The sequence below is a fragment of the Rhipicephalus sanguineus genome, chromosome 1 (genome assembly GCF_013339695.2).
Source record: "Rhipicephalus sanguineus isolate Rsan-2018 chromosome 1, BIME_Rsan_1.4, whole genome shotgun sequence".
Taxonomy (NCBI): Eukaryota; Metazoa; Arthropoda; class Arachnida; order Ixodida; family Ixodidae; genus Rhipicephalus; species Rhipicephalus sanguineus.
This window is the reverse complement of record NC_051176.1, coordinates 175,689,938-175,709,172: the sequence shown is the minus strand read 5'-3', so window position 1 is coordinate 175,709,172 and position 19,235 is coordinate 175,689,938. Positions and strand designations below refer to the sequence as shown.

General features: G+C 48.0%; 1 protein-coding gene across 3 annotated transcripts in view; it reads left to right on the top strand.

Moving 5' to 3' along the window:
* The window catches only part of LOC119402794 (uncharacterized), a 116,002-nt gene extending 98,012 nt beyond the window's left edge, over positions 1-17,990 (top strand). For all 3 annotated transcript variants that reach the window (XM_037669896.2, XM_037669882.2, XM_037669864.2), the window contains exons 13-15: positions 1,210-1,415; positions 13,669-13,771; positions 15,023-17,990. In XM_037669896.2, coding sequence (XP_037525824.1) covers positions 1,210-1,415; positions 13,669-13,771; positions 15,023-15,315 — 602 coding nt within the window. In that variant the 3' untranslated portion in view covers positions 15,316-17,990. The remainder of the gene's footprint in view (positions 1-1,209; positions 1,416-13,668; positions 13,772-15,022) is intronic.
* Positions 17,991-19,235: the final 1,245 nt, after the last annotated feature.

The window sequence follows — 19,235 nt, the reverse complement described above, 5'->3', positions numbered from 1 at the left end:
TCACTGTAACGGAGTTTAGCTTGGCTAGCAGCAGCAGTAGAGTATCATCCGTGCGAAAATAGCGAGAGCCAAGCACACGCAGCAGTATGCGATACGGAAACTACCACTGAGACGCGCAGATCGGCGAAAATGGAAATTTTGAACAACCCCTCACGCCGTTCTCCATGGTGATGTCAAGAGGTTCTTTTTTCCATGAATCAAAGAGAAACGAACAAGCAGCATTTTATTACTTCTTGTGATGCACGGAAGGTTCTTTTTTCATCGCAACTAGTTTGATTGCTAGTGATTAATAGTACTCGGGACTCTTGACGTCATCGGGATCATATTTAAAATACCCCATTCGTGGCGCACATCGTGTCCTACATTTACCTTAATTTCTCGATTACTAGAGCACTGCTGTTGATATTATTGACGTTTTAAACGTTCTCACACATTGCCCTTTCACTCTGACATAAATAATAAATTATTTGCCTTTAGTGTCCCTTTAAAGTAGGGACTATAAATACTCCTGGAGTCGCTTGTGAAGTACTGTCGCGTAGTGAACTTGTTATGTCTGTGTATTCTTCTCGTTCATGACATTCCACGCAAGATTACCCGAAGTTGATGTCGTAATGTGACCTTATGAATTTGACCGATACAATGGGCAAATATAGTGGCAAAATGGACACGTTAGTATCGGTTACTACTTCTTTTTTCTTACAACCTTTATTTTACTACCCATGGTAACTAACTGCTAGGGTAGTAACAGTTAATAATTGGTGTTTGTAACGGCAAATGTAGTAACAGTTACTACCCTTGCCATTACTAACTGCACTTACTAACAGGGTAGTAACATATGTGACAAGCAGTTACTACCCGAAAGTTAGCAAGTACTACTACCTTTTTTTTAAGAGTATAGTAGTAGTAGTAGTAGTAGTAGTAGTAGTAGTAGTAGTAGTAGTAGTAGTAGTAGTAGTAATAGTAGGAGGAGGAGGAGGAGAGGAAAAGCGCGAAGTGACAGAGAGACGTGAAGATAACAGGACGAAGGCTCTTCGCATGAGCATTCTCGTGTTATCTCTATCCATTCATGCTTTCCTGACCATAACTTCACGCCAAGTTGCCCAATTTGCCAATTTGTTTGTTTTCTGTGTCCATCAACCTGTAGGCGAAAAAAAAAAAAAAAAAGGCCCATCCAGTGGTTCGTTTTCTACATCCCTTCTCTCCCCGCAGGTTCCAGTTCAAGCGACCGATTAAGCACGCTGAGTTCGATGAGCGCGTACGACAGCGGGGCGCATTCAGATTCATGCGAGGAAGGACGGCCGCCGCCGCGGCCCCCGCGACTGCCGGCGCCGCGAAACCCCAAAGCGGCGATGCACCAGTACTACGCCTTTGCGCCAGGCAGCGCCGACCGGAAAGCGTCCCACCACCACTCGCCGGTAAGAAAAGTCGCACCAGGGTGTCTACCGACCGGGAAAACCGGGAAAACCGGGAATTCTCAGGGATTTCGGGTAGTCTGGAAATTCTCAGGGAAAACTCAGGGAAATTGTGCTCCCATCAGGGAAAATCCACAGTATCTTTATTGAAAGGCGACGAAAGTCGCGGTAGCGCTTGCTCGATATTTTGTGAACGCATTTTTCAAATCAAACGGCCGCTGCGGGGAAGTGGCGCACTTTGATGCTGTCATCTAAAGTCCCTGAAACTTCGTAAAGTAGCGACACTTTCCTCCTCCGCTCGCGTTCCTCCTCGTTCTCCTCTCCTTCGCACTCTCTTTTCGAGCATGGCGCCACCTACCTTGCTCTTGCGTAGCAGACGGACGCTTCGCAAAGGGAGCGCGCGCTTGCCAGGCGGCGCGCTTTAAGCATTCGCACTAGCCGTCTAGACCTTTGTATCTTTTTTTTTAATTTTATGTCGTTTAGGAGATGTTAGGACAGGTTTGTAAAGGACATGTGTGATGTTGAACGTTAATGTCCCGCTCTACATGAAGCCTTCTGAAACCCATACGTTGTACACGTCGTCCTCGCGAGGCGAATTCGCCGCGCATACCAATGACGCACTGAGGCTGCCAGTACGCACTAGAGGTAGCCGTTCCGAAGTATCGGTTGGGTAAATATAGTTAACGCCGCTATACGTGCCTGTATCATGTAGCACTGTACATTGCAATACAAAAGGGCGTATTTGAGGCGTCTCTTTCCTACAAAATTTTTTCACCAAATCTCTGCGCTCGCTATTTTCTGTTAACTGTTTAGCAACCTCACAAAAAGGGCGTGCTATGGGGCGTATTTCTGTCCCGAAACAATAACTATCAATCTCGCGCGCCTTTCCTTGCATTATCGCCGGGCGCGCCCTACTTTCAGGTCACGAATGACGTGCGTGTTAATAAAAGCATCCTTGATAGGAAAGTGCCGAGCGCCGAGTTTTCAAGAAAGGAAGCGCAAACTAGCCAGAGGACGGTTATTGGTGAGGGGCAAGAAGACTTCACAAAAGGTGCGGACAGTTTTTAGAGTGGAAGAAACACTTGGGCAATGGGTGTTGGCTGTATTAAGAGTGGCGACTATTATTTATTTAGAAAATGACTGTCAGTGCAAGCAGCAGCTCGGAGCTTCATTGAAAGAAGAATGCGCCAGAAGGCGTACATCATTTCCAGTCGATACATTTAGACAGAGTTGGTGATTCGTTAAGAGATTAGACGCACCAAGCATAGTGCGCAAGTGTGCCTCGTAGACGTACTTGACATACGAACTATACTCGCTCCTCAATGAACGAGCAAGCGAACGAATAAACTAGCCTGCCACCGTAAACGTTTCCTTCGCGAGAGCTCCACTCGCGGATATTAATATCATTTGGGGTTTTACGTCCCACTACCACGATATGATTATGAGAGACGCCGTAGTGGAGGGCTCTGGAAATTTTGACCATCTGATGTTCTTTAACGAACACTGAAATCGCACGGCACACTGGCTTCAAGCTATTCGCCTCTGTCGAAATGTGACCGCCGAGGTCGACCGCGACCTTCGGATCAGTAGCCGAGCACCGCAAACCTCTGCTCCACCGCGGCGGAAAGCCACTCGCGGATATAAACCTCCACACGAAACGCACGTAAACCTTCGCGCTAAATAACACGTGTACGTGAGGTTCCTAAACGATGAATGCACCCTGCGACTCGGTTGGACACGCACGCTTTGCCTACCTACCGTTTATCGCAAGTCCACCGGCGGATCTGTCGGCGTCAAAGAGCCAGAGAAAGCTATTTGCTTCGGGAAAAAAAAAACAGAAAGAAAACGAGCACGCAACAAAAACAGAGAGTACCACACCTAATGTGAGCTTTCACACGGTAACTGTGTTTCTTCAAAAGAACTGCACCGAATCTCTGAAGTTTCGCAATCACATTTTCGAAAAAAAAAAAACACTTAGTACAGACCCCGCAGAAGCAGCAATAAAACGTGTGAGGAAAAGCGACGTACTGCCCAAATAACTGAGACGTGTCTGCGGCGTTATAGCACGCAGCGATTTGCGCGAACCTCGACGAGTACTTACAGTGAGAGGATAGCAACTTACATCGCATAGTCGCGTCGAAAACGTCGGCCGAAAGTTCTATCTTCCGATTCGGTGTAACCAAGCCTTCCTTCGCAACTCGTTGCGCTTCCCGGACGGTATCATAAACAGCTTTTTGCCTTCACTTGATTTGTTTCGGCATCCGAAAGCGCAGCAGAAGCCATGGCAACCAACCGTGACGTCGGTCTTGTGTGCAAGGTATCTCGGAGCACAACGCACGCGGAATGGAAAGCGCGTATCCATAAAACACATGCGCTGAGAACCAGCGAGCCCGCGCTTCGAGAGCGAAGATGGCAGTCGCAAGCGACTGTAAACAAACGAACGCTCCGAGCGGTCCCACGTGACTGCAGTTGGCCAATGCCGACGCGGCGTCAGCCTCGGAGAGGGCAGAGGAGGGAGAAAAGAGAGGAGGCGCGCTTTCATGCACGTATGTCGCTACTTTACGAAGTTTCAGGGACTTTACTGTCATCGCCTTCGGAGCGGTGAAGTGGGAGAGAATCCGGCTAATGCGTGGCATGCGGGAACCGCGAACCACGACACATCGTATCGCGCAATGTTGTCAGGATGTTCTGGGAGTACGCGGTGTAGTTCTGTAATCTTTCTCGCGCGTGCTGTGCGTTAGCGCCCGATATGGTGTTTTTGTTATCGCCGCGTGTCAAGTAACAACCATGATTAGCAGGGTGTCTACCGACCGGGAAAACCGGGAATTCTCAGGGATTTCGGGTAGTCTGGAAATTCTCAGGGAAAACTCAGGGAAATTGTGCTCCCATCAGGGAAAATCCACAGTATCTTTATTGAAAGGCGACGAAAGTCGCGGTAGCGCTTGCTCGATATTTTGTGAACGCATTTTTCAAATCAAACGGCCGCTGCGGGGAAGTGGCGCACTTTGATGCTGTCATCTAAAGTCCCTGAAACTTCGTAAAGTAGCGACACTTTCCTCCTCCGCTCGCGTTCCTCCTCGTTCTCCTCTCCTTCGCACTCTCTTTTCGAGCATGGCGCCACCTACCTTGCTCTTGCGTAGCAGACGACGCTTCGCAAAGGGAGCGCGCGCTTGCCAGGCGGCGCGCTTTAAGCATTCGCACTAGCCGTCTAGACCTTTGTATCTTTTTTTTTTAATTTTATGTCGTTTAGGAGATGTTAGGACAGGTTTGTAAAGGACATGTGTGATGTTGAACGTTAATGTCCCGCTCTACATGAAGCCTTCTGAAACCCATACGTTGTACACGTCGTCCTCGCGAGGCGAATTCGCCGCGCATACCAATGACGCACTGAGGCTGCCAGTACGCACTAGAGGTAGCCGTTCCGAAGTATCGGTTGGGTAAATATAGTTAACGCCGCTATACGTGCCTGTATCATGTAGCACTGTACATTGCAATACAAAAGGGCGTATTTGAGGCGTCTCTTTCCTACAAAATTTTTTCACCAAATCTCTGCGCTCGCTATTTTCTGTTAACTGTTTAGCAACCTCACAAAAAGGGCGTGCTATGGGGCGTATTTCTGTCCCGAAACAATAACTATCAATCTCGCGCGCCTTTCCTTGCATTATCGCCGGGCGCGCCCTACTTTCAGGTCACGAATGACGTGCGTGTTAATAAAAAGCATCCTTGATAGGAAAGTGCCGAGCGCCGAGTTTTCAAGAAAGGAAGCGCAAACTAGCCAGAGGACGGTTATTGGTGAGGGGCAAGAAGACTTCACAAAAGGTGCGGACAGTTTTTAGAGTGGAAGAAACACTTGGGCAATGGGTGTTGGCTGTATTAAGAGTGGCGACTATTATTTATTTAGAAAATGACTGTCAGTGCAAGCAGCAGCTCGGAGCTTCATTGAAAGAAGAATGCGCCAGAAGGCGTACATCATTTCCAGTCGATACATTTAGACAGAGTTGGTGATTCGTTAAGAGATTAGACGCACCAAGCATAGTGCGCAAGTGTGCCTCGTAGACGTACTTGACATACGAACTATACTCGCTCCTCAATGAACGAGCAAGCGAACGAATAAACTAGCCTGCCACCGTAAACGTTTCCTTCGCGAGAGCTCCACTCGCGGATATTAATATCATTTGGGGTTTTACGTCCCACTACCACGATATGATTATGAGAGACGCCGTAGTGGAGGGCTCTGGAAATTTTGACCATCTGATGTTCTTTAACGAACACTGAAATCGCACGGCACACTGGCTTCAAGCTATTCGCCTCTGTCGAAATGTGACCGCCGAGGTCGACCGCGACCTTCGGATCAGTAGCCGAGCACCGCAACCTCTGCTCCACCGCGGCGGAAAGCCACTCGCGGATATAAACCTCCACACGAAACGCACGTAAACCTTCGCGCTAAATAACACGTGTACGTGAGGTTCCTAAACGATGAATGCACCCTGCGACTCGGTTGGACACGCACGCTTTGCCTACCTACCGTTTATCGCAAGTCCACCGGCGGATCTGTCGGCGTCAAAGAGCCAGAGAAAGCTATTTGCTTCGGGAAAAAAAAAACAGAAAGAAAACGAGCACGCAACAAAAACAGAGAGTACCACACCTAATGTGAGCTTTCACACGGTAACTGTGTTTCTTCAAAAGAACTGCACCGAATCTCTGAAGTTTCGCAATCACATTTTCGAAAAAAAAAAAACACTTAGTACAGACCCCGCAGAAGCAGCAATAAAACGTGTGAGGAAAAGCGACGTACTGCCCAAATAACTGAGACGTGTCTGCGGCGTTATAGCACGCAGCGATTTGCGCGAACCTCGACGAGTACTTACAGTGAGAGGATAGCAACTTACATCGCATAGTCGCGTCGAAAACGTCGGCCGAAAGTTCTATCTTCCGATTCGGTGTAACCAAGCCTTCCTTCGCAACTCGTTGCGCTTCCCGGACGGTATCATAAACAGCTTTTTGCCTTCACTTGATTTGTTTCGGCATCCGAAAGCGCAGCAGAAGCCCATGGCAACCAACCGTGACGTCGGTCTTGTGTGCAAGGTATCTCGGAGCACAACGCACGCGGAATGGAAAGCGCGTATCCATAAAACACATGCGCTGAGAACCAGCGAGCCCGCGCTTCGAGAGCGAAGATGGCAGTCGCAAGCGACTGTAAACAAACGAACGCTCCGAGCGGTCCCACGTGACTGCAGTTGGCCAATGCCGACGCGGCGTCAGCCTCGGAGAGGGCAGAGGAGGGAGAAAAGAGAGGAGGCGCGCTTTCATGCACGTATGTCGCTACTTTACGAAGTTTCAGGGACTTTACTGTCATCGCCTTCGGAGCGGTGAAGTGGGAGAGAATCCGGCTAATGCGTGGCATGCGGGAACCGCGAACCACGACACATCGTATCGCGCAATGTTGTCAGGATGTTCTGGGAGTACGCGGTGTAGTTCTGTAATCTTTCTCGCGCGTGCTGTGCGTTAGCGCCCGATATGGTGTTTTTGTTATCGCCGCGTGTCAAGTAACAACCATGATTAGTTGTAGAAGCGGTAGCAGTAGATGTAACGAGCTTGAGTTATCTTGCAAGCGATCGCGATCGCGCAGGAAGCGAATGTCTTCGACAAGGCTCGTATCTGGCAAGCCATCCCGATGGGCGAGAAAAAAGACGCTTGTTGGCTGTTATCGGAGAGCTCACTCGCTCTGATCCCGAGCTTCAAAGATGCTATTTAGGACTGCGTGAAGAATATAATAAATTTCCAGGCGAGAGCTAGCGTAACTAACGGGCCCATTCACAGCAAGTGAAAGCTTTTTTATTTCTTTTTTTTTCCCGATGAGGGCACTGCTGAAACAAGTTTTAGGCAGCCGACTGAAATTTTTTGGGGCTGCAGCTGGCAATTGCTAGCCACACCACGTGGGTGTTTGCTACAAAGCCGAATTACAAAACTTTTTAGAGCCATGGCATAGCGGCGACCGAAATTCGCGACACCGGCACGGGTCCCACATGCTCGATTCGGCGCGCGATGTCGGAAAACAGCAACGCTTCCACCGTAATCGGATGTGCCGTAATTCAGGCTGCTGCTGTGCTTTCATGCGATCTTAGCCCGCAGCTATATTGCTTTTTTTTGCGATAGCAATTATATAGACACTCCGACGCGAATTTTTTGCCTTCGCCATGATCTGCCCTATCAAGTCCAAATCGCGATTACATCACCCCGCGCGTCGCATGCTCCATGTGCGAGTGAAAGTGCGCGAGCGCTGCCGACGAACGGGGCTTAAGCAGAGATGCAACGAGCCGACCGTCTCATTCGTGCGATGGGCACATGGATAGGAGCCGGCGCGTTGGGAAGGGGGGGGGGGGGGCTGAGTCCGACAGGAAGTGCGTACTTTGTTCCAGCGGGCGTGGTCGCGTGCGCCGCGGTATCTTTAGTGGGGATCAGCATACGGCTCATACCTTTGTAGGTGTTGTGCTCTAATTGCAAAACTTCCGTTGAAGCCATAGCAGTGGCAGATCCCGGGGGGGGGGGGGGGTAGCGGCGATCGCCAGCCCCCGCCCCCTCCCTTCAGTGCCTGTCGTCCACCTCCTTTGTCAGGCTTGCTTGTCGAGTTTGCCCCCTTTGTCAGGTTGCTTTGCCTGCCACTGTCCAGAAGGGGTAAAGAGAATCTTGTCCCTGCTCTCTACCTCTCATATCTCTACCCTTTCTTGCTTCGCTATGCACATTTCCAACGAAGGCTTCTTAGGCACCACCATAATCCCCTCTGGGCTGTTGTAAATGTGCGTGACCCACCAAAATGCACTGCTGAGCGTTGGCTTCAGCCTTTTACCCCCCCCCCCCCCCATTATGTACCTGAATCCGCCCCTGAGCCATAGATCATAGATAGGGCACTTCTCTTAGTGCAGCGCCTCCGTTTCCTGAAGGAGCGAGCTGCTAGCCTATATTCATATAAAATTCGTCTTTGTTGCTATCGGATTTACTATTTTGCTCTCGCGGTGAAACTGACTCTTTTTTTTCTAACGTGGGATGGTTTTCGATGTTATGCGTTCGTGGAGAGCAAATAGTTCGGTTGGGCAACATGATAGCAAAGGCGTTGCATTGCTCTGGGCAACGCGCAAGGATTTGACAACAATCCGCAGCAGCAGAACAAGCGCAATTCCACAGTGCATTAAACCCGCATTTGTTTCGTCTTTACATGTGACACTCTGGCAAGGCATCTAACTGTGATTGCTGCATCTCAGGCTCAACAAAATTGATTTTTTTTTTCACGCAAAAAAATAATAAAAAAAGTTTTTTCATGTTCCCATATTAGTCGAGCATTCTTGTGGCCTTTTCAGTTTAAGATTAATCCTTCAGTAACTATGCTTTGCGTGAAAGGTCGAATTTCAGTTTAACCAAGTTTCGATATAACGAGGTGAGTTGCCGATTTTACCAACTTTGCTATATTGAGGTTTATCTGTTTCATGTACTATTCAAATGGGATTAAGTCGTTTTCATTTTCTAAAATGCGTATTAGAGAGTGACATCACCGAGCGATATGGTCTCTACCCATCTTGACATAAAACAATGTTCTGTTTCACTCAGGGAATTTCAGCAAAAACACTCAGGGAAAACCTGGAAAACTCAGGGAATTTAGAAATGTCAACTCGGTAGACACCCTGATTAGTTGTAGAAGCGGTAGCAGTAGATGTAACGAGCTTGAGTTATCTTGCAAGCGATCGCGATCGCGCAGGAAGCGAATGTCTTCGACAAGGCTCGTATCTGGCAAGCCATCCCGATGGGCGAGAAAAAAGACGCTTGTTGGCTGTTATCGGAGAGCTCACTCGCTCTGATCCCGAGCTTCAAAGATGCTATTTAGGACTGCGTGAAGAATATAATAAATTTCCAGGCGAGAGCTAGCGTAACTAACGGGCCCATTCACAGCAAGTGAAAGCTTTTTTATTTCTTTTTTTTTCCCGATGAGGGCACTGCTGAAACAAGTTTTAGGCAGCCGACTGAAATTTTTTGGGGCTGCAGCTGGCAATTGCTAGCCACACCACGTGGGTGTTTGCTACAAAGCCGAATTACAAAACTTTTTAGAGCCATGGCATAGCGGCGACCGAAATTCGCGACACCGGCACGGGTCCCACATGCTCGATTCGGCGCGCGATGTCGGAAAACAGCAACGCTTCCACCGTAATCGGATGTGCCGTAATTCAGGCTGCTGCTGTGCTTTCATGCGATCTTAGCCCGCAGCTATATTGCTTTTTTTTGCGATAGCAATTATATAGACACTCCGACGCGAATTTTTTGCCTTCGCCATGATCTGCCCTATCAAGTCCAAATCGCGATTACATCACCCCGCGCGTCGCATGCTCCATGTGCGAGTGAAAGTGCGCGAGCGCTGCCGACGAACGGGGCTTAAGCAGAGATGCAACGAGCCGACCGTCTCATTCGTGCGATGGGCACATGGATAGGAGCCGGCGCGTTGGGAAGGGGGGGGGGGGGCTGAGTCCGACAGGAAGTGCGTACTTTGTTCCAGCGGGCGTGGTCGCGTGCGCCGCGGTATCTTTAGTGGGGATCAGCATACGGCTCATACCTTTGTAGGTGTTGTGCTCTAATTGCAAAACTTCCGTTGAAGCCATAGCAGTGGCAGATCCCGGGGGGGGGGGGGGTAGCGGCGATCGCCAGCCCCCGCCCCCTCCCTTCAGTGCCTGTCGTCCACCTCCTTTGTCAGGCTTGCTTGTCGAGTTTGCCCCCTTTGTCAGGTTGCTTTGCCTGCCACTGTCCAGAAGGGGTAAAGAGAATCTTGTCCCTGCTCTCTACCTCTCATATCTCTACCCTTTCTTGCTTCGCTATGCACATTTCCAACGAAGGCTTCTTAGGCACCACCATAATCCCCTCTGGGCTGTTGTAAATGTGCGTGACCCACCAAAATGCACTGCTGAGCGTTGGCTTCAGCCTTTGACCCCCCCCCCCCCCTCCATTATGTACCTGAATCCGCCCCTGAGCCATAGATCATAGATAGGGCACTTCTCTTAGTGCAGCGCCTCCGTTTCCTGAAGGAGCGAGCTGCTAGCCTATATTCATATAAAATTCGTCTTTGTTGCTATCGGATTTACTATTTTGCTCTCGCGGTGAAACTGACTCTTTTTTTTCTAACGTGGGATGGTTTTCGATGTTATGCGTTCGTGGAGAGCAAATAGTTCGGTTGGGCAACATGATAGCAAAGGCGTTGCATTGCTCTGGGCAACGCGCAAGGATTTGACAACAATCCGCAGCAGCAGAACAAGCGCAATTCCACAGTGCATTAAACCCGCATTTGTTTCGTCTTTACATGTGACACTCTGGCAAGGCATCTAACTGTGATTGCTGCATCTCAGGCTCAACAAAATTGATTTTTTTTTCACGCAAAAAAATAATAAAAAAAGTTTTTTCATGTTCCCATATTAGTCGAGCATTCTTGTGGCCTTTTCAGTTTAAGATTAATCCTTCAGTAACTATGCTTTGCGTGAAAGGTCGAATTTCAGTTTAACCAAGTTTCGATATAACGAGGTGAGTTGCCGATTTTACCAACTTTGCTATATTGAGGTTTATCTGTTTCATGTACTATTCAAATGGGATTAAGTCGTTTTCATTTTCTAAAATGCGTATTAGAGAGTGACATCACCGAGCGATATGGTCTCTACCCATCTTGACATAAAACAATGTTCTGTTTCACTCAGGGAATTTCAGCAAAAACACTCAGGGAAAACCTGGAAAACTCAGGGAATTTAGAAATGTCAACTCGGTAGACACCCTGCGCACAGGTGGACGCGCCGCACTGGCGCTTCGTCAGCTGGGCCACGTAGTACCTTGCCGCATGGCAGGGAATCGTTTTCCCCCGTAGAGATGTCCTCCTAACAGCCTCAAATCGTCTATCATGCGGTAGCGGAGCTAATGGCAGAATACGAAAAGTCCATTCACATCAAGCCGCTGTTCCTGGTTTCAGATATGGTGCCATTTGTTAGAAGCAGTGACAAAAAAAAAAAAATTAAGGTTGCTACACAACCTGCTAGCCCGAAATAGCGACAAAATTTTTGTTTCTAAACAAAAATAAAACGGAATACAGAAAATTTAGAGCAACGAAATATGAGAAGTAAACTCCCTATATAGCAAACACTACGCAGAGCTTTTCAGCAAACTTGTGGCCTAGTATAGCACAGTTGGATATTTGTTTTATACCGTATACAGTATAAATTCTAAAGTGCTGTTTAGAGAGCTGTTTACCTCAAGAATTTCATATATCTTATACCCGAGGTGGGAGTAAACCAAATGTTTCTAGGTGACGAGCTATATTCTGCTTGCAGTTGTGCGAACTCGTTTACGTTATTTCGAACGGCACTGTGTATCTGCATATCCCGTTCATCTGCATGCCTTCTCCCATACTACACGACCATTTACCCACGCCGCGCTTACGTCACGGACCCCGCCTATTCTTAAAGCGAAGCTTTATTCCCGCTACCCCGAGGCGTCGTGTTCGTCGTCGTTTCATAATGGTGACCTTCTGGGCCGGTTGGTGCAACTTATTGCAAAGGTACGAGCGGAAATACAGCAGGAAGGGAAAGGAGCGTCTGTCCTGTCATTTCCTTTCCGTTCCTCCTGTCTTTCCGCTCGCACTTTTACAGTTCGTCGTCGTTTCCTTGTCGGAACTCTTTGGGGATGTGTAACAAAGGAATGCATTAACTAGGGAATATTTTTAATTAGGAAGGCTTGTTTTATGTGCTACAGGTTCGGACTTCCTTGCACTCTTAAATGCACTGGATCCAGATGTACTATCGTGAGCAATATGAGCTCGAACGCGTGAGCGAGTGGCGAATAGCCTCGAACCCTACATCGGCTGATTCGCAGCGGCCACTGTTGGAAACAAAGTGGAAAGGGCGCCGCGCTTCCGCTAGCTATTGACACTCCCGCCTCAATATCGTTGCTGCAAAAACTGTAGCTTGTAGCGTCTCAGTGACTGCTAGCGGTGATATGAATTCACATCAACGCGCACATCCACATCCAATGACCCATCAGACTATGTAGCTGCTGAGATATCGGCTGTGATGTAGCCTGTCGTGATCCACAGGCCGTGCTTGTATTATACCTAGGTGGTGTCCACTGGGCGTTTTGCTACGCCTCTTTTATTTATTACTGCTTTTTGTGCAATCTTTTTCTTGCGTTTTCATTGCTAGCGGCCGATGCCACGCAGTCACCTGCCGTTTCGCAGCAACGCTAGCGAAGCGGGTGTGCCGACAGTCAGCGGAAGAGCGCCCCTCCTTTCCCCTCCGGTTTCGGCAGCGCCATGCACGAATCACGTTATCTCGGTTTGGAGGCTATTCGCCACACGCTCGCGTGTTCCAGCTCATATTGCTCACGATAGTACGTTCAGGCTAGACACACCTTCCTTATCTGGAATGATAGAAAACATATTGCGAGCTTTTCCAGGTCTATAGATTAACGTTCTTCATCTAGTAATTACGTTCAATACTACACACACACACACATATATAATTTATTTGTTTATTTGTTGGCGTTTTCCTGCTTCTTGTAGATTCCAGCGAAATATAACAATAATATCACGTGACATGCCCACTTTTGCACCATAACTGCAGTGCTCCCTAACTTTCCGCCTGTAAACGACCGTAGCATTGGGCCACGTGTGCTGCTGCTTCAAAGGCGACAATGCAGCGAAGATGGTGGCTGTGCGATGAGGAATTCACCTTTTGCTTGTGGCAACACAAGCGATAAACGCTGCGTCTGCTTGTCACTGTTATGAACCGCCGCGCAGGAGGCATATCGTTTGTACGCCGAACGTTAGCGAGCACTACAATCAGTTCGCGCAAGCGGGCATGTCACGTAGTAATCTTTCGTATTTCGCGGGCACCAGCAGTAAGCATAAAAACACTAATGCGATAGAAAGTTAAAAACTGTCTAAACGGACGTTTTGCAAACACATCTACAACTTTTTCATTGGAATTTTTTGCCCAGCTTCGTTTCTTTAGAACTTTGTTAATTAATCTTGTCTAACTAAGCGATTAAACATAACACAAAAATAGTGTGACTTACTGCATGCGATAGTCAGCAACGTGTGTTTGGTCGCGTCGTCATTGGGTGCGTTGGCATATTTTTAAACCCTGGCTAGAGTTAGCTGGTGCACCCTGTATGTACCATCGAAATAATGAACACAGAGTTTCGCGCCTCTTTCCTTTCCCTTAACGTGATCGATCTTTTGCAGGCTTGCCCTCAGGCCGGAGACACTGCAGCGTCCACCATCTCGGAAGTCAGGGGGAACAGCATACCGTCCAGCATTTCGCTGCATGGCAATATGAGCTCATCAGGTATGTTGCAAGCATGATACCCTAACTCCAGCTTTTTGCGTGCAAAATCAAATTTTAGACGTAATCACGGATGAAGAGAGCGGTTAGCTTTGGAGTTTTATCGTGCGCTTGTTCAATTATTTAGTGAGCTGTTGTTTACTGACATATATACGGCTGATGAAACTGCGAAGCTTACATGGTGTAGTTGTCCAGTAGACTGCCACCGCTGTCAATACTTCGGCTTTTCTGATGAAAGTAGACTTCTTATCGATGCTACGCACAACCTAATGGGACATTGAAACGGTTTTGGCGATCGTTTACAAACCATTGAGCCGGTAGCGTAGGTCCGACAACAAGCCGATTCAAGCGCTATGCGTAAAAAAAATGTGTAATTTACATAAATAGGTAATGAACATGCGCATCGCTACAGATCGTAGCGATGCCGCCACAGTTGCTTTTTAAGCCGTCCCTGCATTTGGGGCGGGTCATGTTTTGCGACGTCACTAGTGCGCTCGATCTGATCGACTTCTTAGCGTTTGTACCTGAGGAGGAAATGCGAGCGGCCGCGTTTGTGACGACACCTGGTGGCGCAGAGATCAACCAAACAAGCACGGAGTGTAGCCTCCACGATCTTCAGCGCGCCGGCGGAGGATCGCGGAAGGCCGAGCTCAGTGCTCGGCTAAGGGTTTGAGGAGAAAAAGCATAACACGGGTGGGAGAGTAACCTTTAATCACCCGTAGCTCTCTTGATACGAAATGATTTGTTTAATTAAATCACGGTGCGAATTATTTACTCTAGTTGCAGCCTAACTGCTTGCATAATTAAAAAGAAATGTTTCAGGAACCTTTTAACTGCCTTCAAGCAGCTAAACAAGACAAGAAGCTCGGGGGAAGATGGGGGCTTGAATCGGTGAGAAATCGTGGAACAGGGAATGTCGCTGACATTCCTTGTTCAACGATTTCTCGTCAGTTCAAGTAACTAAACATCACAAAGTGTTCTCCCATGCATTTGTATTAAATTCTTTGTTTACTCGCTTATTGCGTGAATGGGTTGCGCAACGTCACTCTGAATTGGAGAACATAAATCGATCAGCAAACCTCCAAGCATTTTCCGTCCCCCCACCTGCCCTTATAGTGTCTTAGTTATTGTGGGAGGGAGAGCGAAATGCCTCATATAGTATTTATAATGTGATACCTAACCGCAGCTTGGGCTAAAATGCTGCGAACAGACCGCTAAGCACCCTCGTACTCAGACTTTCGTGGTTACCTGCAGCCAAGCCTGCGATGGCGAACCCATCGGCGGGCGTGTACTACGACATTCCGCAAGTGCCGCGACCCGTCATCGACCATCGGCACAATCCGCTGCTCGACTACGACTTTCCGATGGCCGCGCTACGACGTGTCGCGCCACCTCCCTGTCCTCCGGAGCCCGACGACGGCCGACACTACTACGACATCCCGAAGTGGGGCGCCGGTGGCGCCCCCCTCCCTGCGACCCTGTCCAGCAAGCAGCAGTTGCGGCTCAGCATCCCCGACATACCCGCACCTCCTGTGCCCGATGACTGAGCGTCCTGCTGGTCGGGAGCGTTCTCGGGCCGCCCATGGGGAGGCGTAGGACCCAGCTTAGACGAGCAGCTTGAATGGGGGGTAGCATCTGTAATGTCAAGAAGTCCTGTACTGCGTCTGTTCGCCACCTTTGACTGTCGACAGTGACGCTGAGAAGCGAGCATTGAGTGTTTAGCTGTCGGCGTTGTGCTGCCGCATTTCAGAAAATTTTACCAGATTGGGCAGGCAGATTAGATGGTCTATGCATATTTCTTGGTTAGACAGTGATATCGTTTCAGAATCATCACAAAAAGAAAAGGTGAAAAAAAAAGCCTGTCAACTGCTAGCAGGATTTTTTTTTCCCTCTGAAAGGTCCTTCATTCGCGAGAATGACGAATGAATCCAAAAGTAACTGTGGATGTTCCTTATCACGCAGCTCTTCTATGCGCGGCGTCTCTGATGGGCATGTTCTCTCTTTCAAGGAGAGGTTGTATTGTATGTGTCGGTCGATGTTTGTTGTTTCTGTTTTGTATCACCACCGATCACGGAACTTTATTCTTTTTAAGAAGGAAGCTGTGGCTTGTTTGCTTTTAGGTTGCTTTCTGCTCAGATACCTTTGTGCCATTTTTGCACTTGTTAACAGACAGCACTGCCACAGTTCACTTCTCTTGACTGCTCGTCTGATGCTTGACCCGGTTATTGCCGGCCACTGACAATACCGAATTGTCAGCCTTAAGCTTTATTCCCGAATTCCTGTTGCCTTCAACGTAGGAATCCACCTGCACCTAAAAGCAAGCGAGCTGAGGAAGTGGATATTAGGTGAACAGGCTAAAACTCGCTGCGTGCACGTGCAGATTACATGCCTTTCGAAACAGTCCCCTTCAGTGTTTAATCAAATGGCTGGACAGCTTGCCATTTGGCCTAAATGCCGCTGCAAGAGAAAGAGAAAAGATGACCGTGTAATTATTTTTATATGTTTGTTTAAAGTTGAGTGAACCTGTACTCGTTAGTTTAGCCCGAACTATTTCGAACTGAACAGTTTACATATAGGTGTGCTGAGGTCTGAAATTGCATTATTGTGCCTTTTGCATTGTGCGCAAAAAAAGTGCCAAATCAATTCATGTACCACATAGTTATGCTTGCAAGCGTCTAGACACATTGCCTGTACGCTTCTGCGAACATGGGGATGATGATAGTGGAATACGTACGCCTTAATATTCACGTGCACACTTACCTCTAACGCAAGCTACAGACACATGGTAGCAGCTTATCCTACAGTAGTGATTAATGATTGTGATGTGACCGATGACGTGAACTTCAAGTTGTATTCTCAAGAATTTTTTCTCATTACGTCTATATTTTTTTTTAAATTATCGTAACCAAGGTGCGCCACGTGTGACCAGAAATTTAGCCGGATATCTGAGCACAGCTGCGCAGCGCTTGCTTAAGGGAATGAATGCGATCAATGCATCTCCACACTTATATAGCAGCTGGCGGAAAGGCGCTCAGTTATGTTACTTGCGCCAGCATCATTGTTGAATCTGTGCAACGCGCATGTTACCTCAGGTGTTTCTTGTCAGCGGCTTTCTTTGCCGCTTTGCCGGTATGTAATACCTCGATGAACATCTAGTCCACAGAGAAACCAAAACGCTGAGAGTCGTGTGCGCTGTTGAAGTGACTGTATGGCTGCGAGGCGGGAGTAAGTTATTGTGATGTTTCATTTTGCGTGTGTGTGTGTCTTTTTCCCCTCTTCGAGTTCGTAGTCTTAATTTGGACCAGCAAGCCTCGATTTGCATTTGCAGTCCTTCACAACAGTCATATTTTGTGATGGGTGCGGCTTTCTTGCTCACTCTTTGTTTGTCAGCTTGGAGCGAGTGAATCTTACCTAGCCGGTGTTACTGTTTCAGCGAGTTGCCGCACGCGCAGGAAAGCTAAGCAGGGCGACAGAACCTCAAACAGCTCGAATGTGACCAAGCGGCCACGCTTTGCCACGGAACATTCAAGAATATTCCTTCAAATCTAGTTTCGTCTTCCGATTAGGAAGCACCAAGCTCCTGCCAAAGAAAACTGCAACGCCGTGTGATGTTAACAAAACGGCACTGCGTATCTTTATTCTTCTTTATAGCTATACAGGTTAATCTTGCGGAGTGGCGTTGCTTTTGCCGCCAATGTTCAAAAGTAAAAGGAAAAGTCTCACGCTCTGTGCCTTTTTTTTAACTAGGATGCTTAAAAAAGTGCTACGTTTGGGAAATGCGGAACTGCTAGTGGTTTACGCGCGCTTTTGGCATCCACCGTGTGCTTTTCATGCGAGCGCGAGACAAGACGAGCGCTGCTTTCGCCGTGCCTTTGGTTTTCAAAAGTGCAGTGAGTGGGTCGGTATCGACCAACCGCGCAAGAACTCGCCACCCTTATTGTCTTAGATGGGATGTCGCTGCCGGAGATTACCGTTTCGCAAGAGCCGCAGACTGTACAGAGTGAGGATCAAGATCGTGTTTACGTTGCCTTTCATTGCGACATGTACACTAGTTGTCCGCGCCATATATAGTCTTTTCTTTTTTTTTTTGTCGTGTGACTTTATGGGCATTGTGCACCACAGTTTATAATTTTTATACCTGCGGCGTGATCAAGTTTCATGCAAATGCAGAAGATAAATATGCGTGATGATGTTTCTCGTGTTCTTGAATAAATATAATAATACCAAGTGATTGTTTCCGTGCTGTTCACTAAACCACGTAGTACGTATAGGAGTGCAAGTGCGAACACCTCAGACACTGCATGCCAATTCTCGTGGTTCCCAAACGTCGCAGACACTGCAAGATAATATCCATTTTCTGAAGTTCGATTGGGTCAATTCTCGAGCTATTACGCGAACGTATTCGCCCCAAAAGCAGATCAGTTATGTGACAATGATATTTAAACATGAAAGCTAACTTCTGGAAAATGTTTTCACTTCTGAGCAGTTTAAGAAGTCAAAAAAGCTTGAGCACCTTGGAAGAGAGACATTCGTGTGTTGCGCTGCTGTCACATCATACGTTTGTGCGGGCGTTTGTATGTGTACGTGTATAGTACCGTATACATACAAAATGTAAAATTTTCGGAGGGAGCGTGTTTCAACCCCCACCCAACTCTGGCTACGCCAATGGTTGAAGTACAAGACAAAAGCGCAGCGTATCTATCTATCTATCTATCTATCTATCTATCTATCTATCTATCTATCTATCTATCTATCTATCTATCTATCTATCTATCTATCTATCTATCTATCTATCTATCTAGCCACCTACGACTTTGTGCTCTCGTGGCCGTTTCGTTGACTTGATATATACCAAAATTGGTGAGATAGGACCTAAATGTATCACGAACACAAACGACAGGTTGCAGCATGAAAATCGGGACAGGCATGTCATGCACGTCATGATTTCAAATGACACGATCTTGGTGCTCTCGCGGCCGTTTCATTAGCTTGATATATACAAAAATTCGTATGGCATAACTTGAGTGTGTGCCAAACGTAAAATGCAGGTCAAAACCTGAAAATCCCGCCATGCATGCCATGTACAGCCGCCTAAGTCGTTAACTATCGTGCGCCAGCGCCGACTTTTTTGTGCGTCAGCGCCGTACGACGGAGCCAAGTTGCGAACAGGACGAGAGTAAAGGCCTGAACTAGCCTGAACACACGTACGCGTTGCAGCGTGTCAGCGCGTGACCTTTGGACGCGGCGCCGCGCCCTCTCCATAGGCTTCCCAAGCAACGCTTAGCGGCGCTGCTGCTCTTGACAGGCAGCGCCATCTCTGGCAGAAAAATAAAAACAGGAGTGTAAGCACACGGCCGGTCTAGAGGCGCGCCTCCAGACCGGCCGTGGTAAGCAGCGCGCGTTTTCCCTTCTCTCCTCCGCGTTGCCGCTCGCTTCTGTGCACGTGCAGAGCTCTCGCGGTGCACTT